Below are 4,522 nucleotides of genomic sequence, written 5' to 3'. Positions count from 1 at the left end.
CCTTGGAGGGAGACCACCTCGTTGAGCCGTCGCTGCCGTCAGGGAAGCAGAACAGCGAAGAGAGGAGATGCGCGAGGAAGGAGAAAGGACAAAGTGCCAGTTGGTCTGCTTCGGCTTCTGCATCTGCTTCTTCTTCTGCATCTGCATCTGCTTCTTCTTCTGCTTCGACTTATGCATCTGTTTCTGATTCTGCTGTTGAATTTTGTCGTTGAATTTGTTGTTTTTGCTGTTAAATTTGCTCTTTTTTTCTGTTAAATTTTGCTGTTAAATATGTTATTTCTGCATCTATTTTTGCTGTTGCATCTGAATTTTGCTTCTTCTGCATCTGTTGAATTTTGCTGTTGAATTTGCTTCTTTTTCTGCATCTGTTGCATATGTTTCTAATTTTTCTGTTTTTTATTTTGCTATTGAATTTGATGTCGTTGTTTCTAATTTGAATATGTTATTGTTAGTGTTCTTGAATCTGATTATTAGTGTTTGATGGGAGTAAGGAAGGTGGTGGTAGTGAAGTAAGGGGAGTTAGTGGTGGTGGTAAAGGTGCTAGTGGTGGTGGAGGGTATTTTTGTTCATAAAAATTTAAAAAAATAATTTTAATACGAAATAAAACGTTAAGAATGATTCTTAATCAAAAATTATATTGGAGACGATTTCAATTTTAACCCTCAACGTTAAGGACCAAAAATAATATTTATTACTAAACTATAATTCATCTCTCAGCTCGACAAATTAAAAATTAATTTATTGTAAATTTAAATTATATTTAAAAATTATCATTAACTAATAAATTACTGTATATATAAAATAGAATTTAAATTTTAATATTTATTTAAGTAAATAAATAAATTAATTATTCAACCACCTCAAATTAAGCGTAACAAAGTATAACATTCTAGCTACTTGGGCTGACTAATGTTATATATATATCCGACGCACATATATACATTTTTTATTCTTCAATTATTCTGATCCTAATATTTAATGATTAGGGTTAGAATTGAAATCGTCTCTTACGTAATTTTTTATTTAAAATTGTCTTTAATGTTGTATTTAATTTTAAAATTGTCTTTTTAAATAATTTTTTAAATGACAAAAATATTCTTTTTCTCACTATTTCATTCTTCTTTTTTTTTTCTTTGGGAAGAACAAATTCTCTTATTCTTCTTCTTCCAGAAGAACATATTCTTCTTTCATTAACAAAATTCAAAACTTCAAATTTTTAAATACAGTAATAAAATTCAATTACATGAATTAAAAATACTCAAATTCATCTTCAATTATAAAAATAAAAAATCTATAAATTTAATTACCAAAAAATTAAATACAAGAACAAAAAAAAATTAGGGAGAAACAAGAAATCCAAAAACAAAAAAAACAACAACAATCCAAAAATTCAGAAATAAGAACATGAACAAAACCAACAATAAAAATTAGGGAATTAGGAATTATGATGAACAAATTCATTATTCAAATTCAGATTCAACAAATACTAATAATCAGATTCAACAACACCAACAACTAAAACATTATTCAAATCCAGAAAAAAACAACATCAAATTCAATAATCAAATCAACGCACAACAACAATGAAATCAGAAAATAACAAATCAAAATTATATTAAAAGTAGAAGCAGAAGCAAGCCCAGAAGAAGCAGAAAGCAGAGGCAGAAGTAAGAAGCAGAAGACGAAACAGAAACAGAGGCCGAAGTAAGAAGCAGAAGCGCGGCGAGGCGGCGAAGTACAGCGGCGAGGCTGCAAGGAGCAGCGGTGAGGCGGCGAGAACGCGGCGGTGAGGAACAGTGGTACAGAAGCAGAAGCTCTTTCTCTGGCTTGCAACAACGGCTCCAAGCTTCGACAGCACCGTCCTCTCCCCTCTCCCCTCCTTTCCCCTTTTCCTTTCTCTCCTCCCCCTTCATGTCTTTTTTTTTATTTTATAATTTTTTTTATTAGAATAGGGATAATTTAGTAATAAAATTAAAAATTTTATTAAAATGGACGATTTTAATACGAAATAAAATGTTAAGGACGATTTTAAATAAAAATTTACGTTAGAGATGATTTCGAATCTGACCCTAAACATTAGGGATCAAAACAATACTTATTCCTTAATATTATATAAATGAAAATTTTTTGACAATAGTAACAATCAATAATTTATGGTAATTATTTTGTACTTTTAATTTTATTAACATTGGTTGCTACGAATGTAAAAATGTGCATCATGTTTATTAGTTAACTATTTTTCGTTAGTTTATTAGAAGAAAATAAAACATCAATCTTTATTCAATTTTAGGGTAAGGTACTAAATTAGTTTTCTACGTTGAGCGAAGTCCTATTTTGGTCCTTTAAGTTTAAAGTGTCTTATTTGAATTCAAAAGAGTTTCATTCAATTTCAATTTAGTTCCCCCGTGAGGTTAAAGATAAATAATTAACGAAATATCCTACATGACAACAGTATAAGAGCAAGATCGATAATTTGGAGAATAACTACAAACTCCAGAGATACAAAATCAATCGTGAATACATCAATACATATATTTAACTTTTTTTAAGTTTTATAGAAAATATTTCATTTTAATTATAAGAAAAATGATAAATAAATGTATTGATGCATCCACGCTGATTTTGTGCCTTTGGAGCTTGTACTTATTCTCTATATTATCGACCTTGTTCTTATACTGCTGTCATATAGGAAATTTCGCTAATTGTTTATCTTTGACTTCCGGTGGAACTAAATTGAAGTAAAATGAAACTTTTTTAGATTTAAATAAGACACTTTAAACCTTAAAGACCAAAACAGAAATACGTCCAAACGTAGGTACCAACTTAATACTTTACCCTTCAATTTTATTTTCATTACAACATCTATTAATTAATAACTTCAAAATATATAGAATACTAATTCTAAAAAGTTATAAAAGATAATAATGCCTTTATGCATCTTAATATATATATACTAACACTCATTGAAAGGTATATAATTAATCAAATCAATACAAGGCAAAGGTAGTTTTGTTGCTGTCAGTGACTACTATAATCACTTAATCATGTGTATGTGGGGACCAAGCTAGTTAATTAATTAACTAATACTAATAAGCAATGGTTACATTCATGCATCGCCATGTTCCTGTCTACTATATTTGAGCCAGTTTTACTAAGAATAAAATAATATAAACATCATACTAAAATAAAATTTTAAGGGGAAAAAAAGAACAAACAGCACTACGGTTTGCTCCCTACATACATGTCGTCATTAGTGACGCTTTTGCTTTTGTATATACTATTTTAAGAAAAAATCTTTTTTTTTATCAATTTTATTAATTAAGTCAAGAATTTTATTGAAAAAAAGAAAGAAAGATAAAACCCCATTATTAAAATGGAATGTTATTACTTCGTTAAGTAAGTTGTCCTATCTATTAAAATACTTATTATAAGTAAATAAAAATTAATTATCATACACAATACTAAACATCCTTAATCTAATTTTCATCTTATCCAGCAACAACAATTAGTATTTATCATTTTTAGAACTAAATTCATTTATTTTCTAGTGATTATTACAAAGTCAAATTAAACATAAGGTTGTCATTAGATCCCCTCTTCACATATATCCTCTACATTATTATTATTATTATTATTAGAGTAAATGTCTTTTTCGATCTCTAACCATTTATCCGATGAATTTTCACCCCTTAAGAAATTTAAAACTTCAAATCGGTCTCTATCTACTTTGATATATGTACGTTATAGTTCCTATCTATTTTGAATAAATGTCCTTTCTGATCCCTAATCAGGAACTGAAACGTACATATATCAAAATAGATAGGGACCGATTTGAGATTTTAAATTTTTTAAAAGGTGTAAAGTCTATTGGATAAATGGTTAAGAACCGGAAAAAATATTTACTCTTATTATTATTATTATTATTATTATTATTATTATTATTATTATTATGTTAAAAATCAATCACTAAATTAATTAGTAGCTAGTTTTAGCATATATCTAAATAATCTAATATATACCCCTCAAAGCACTCACTCAAAATTCCTATAAATTCTCACCATAACATTGCAAATATCAATTGCCCAAAGTGCTTAATAATCACTACTACTATTATTATTGGTAGTAGTAGTAGTATTATAGTGCTCACTCTCTTCTACTGTGTATTTATTTTTTTTTTGTGATGGATGTGGATAATAATGATAATAGTGTTGGTGCCATGGTTAGTAGTAGGAAGAAGAAGAAAAAGAATGGGTCAATAAGTTCAATTTTCATGCATGCAGATACCAAAGACTGGTTTTTCATGCTCTTTGGTTTGTTGGGGGCAATTGGAGATGGATTAACCACACCTCTGGTCTTGTTCATCACTAGCAAGATGATGAACAACCTTGGAAGTTTTTCTAATCTTGAAGGAGGTGGTGGTTTCACTCATAACATAAACAAGGTATTATTATTATTATTATTATTATTATTATTATTATTATTATTATTATTATTATTATTATTATTATTATTATTATTATTA

At 28.2% G+C, this 4,522-nt stretch overlaps 1 protein-coding gene across 1 annotated transcript in view; it reads left to right on the top strand.

Annotated features, from left to right (window-relative positions):
• The first annotated feature begins 4,017 nt into the window (after window positions 1-4,017).
• The window catches only part of LOC107471077 (ABC transporter B family member 15), a 14,737-nt gene continuing 14,232 nt past the window's right edge, over window positions 4,018-4,522 (top strand). Inside the window, exon 1 of the mRNA XM_016090521.3 lies at window positions 4,018-4,441. Within this exon, the coding sequence (XP_015946007.1) occupies window positions 4,181-4,441 (261 nt within the window). The 5' untranslated portion in view covers window positions 4,018-4,180. The remainder of the gene's footprint in view (window positions 4,442-4,522) is intronic.

The sequence above is a fragment of the Arachis duranensis genome, chromosome 10, assembly GCF_000817695.3.
Source record: "Arachis duranensis cultivar V14167 chromosome 10, aradu.V14167.gnm2.J7QH, whole genome shotgun sequence".
Classification (NCBI taxonomy): Eukaryota; Viridiplantae; Streptophyta; class Magnoliopsida; order Fabales; family Fabaceae; genus Arachis; species Arachis duranensis.
Note: the sequence above shows the minus strand (reverse complement) of the source record. Positions and strands in the feature narration are given on the sequence as shown.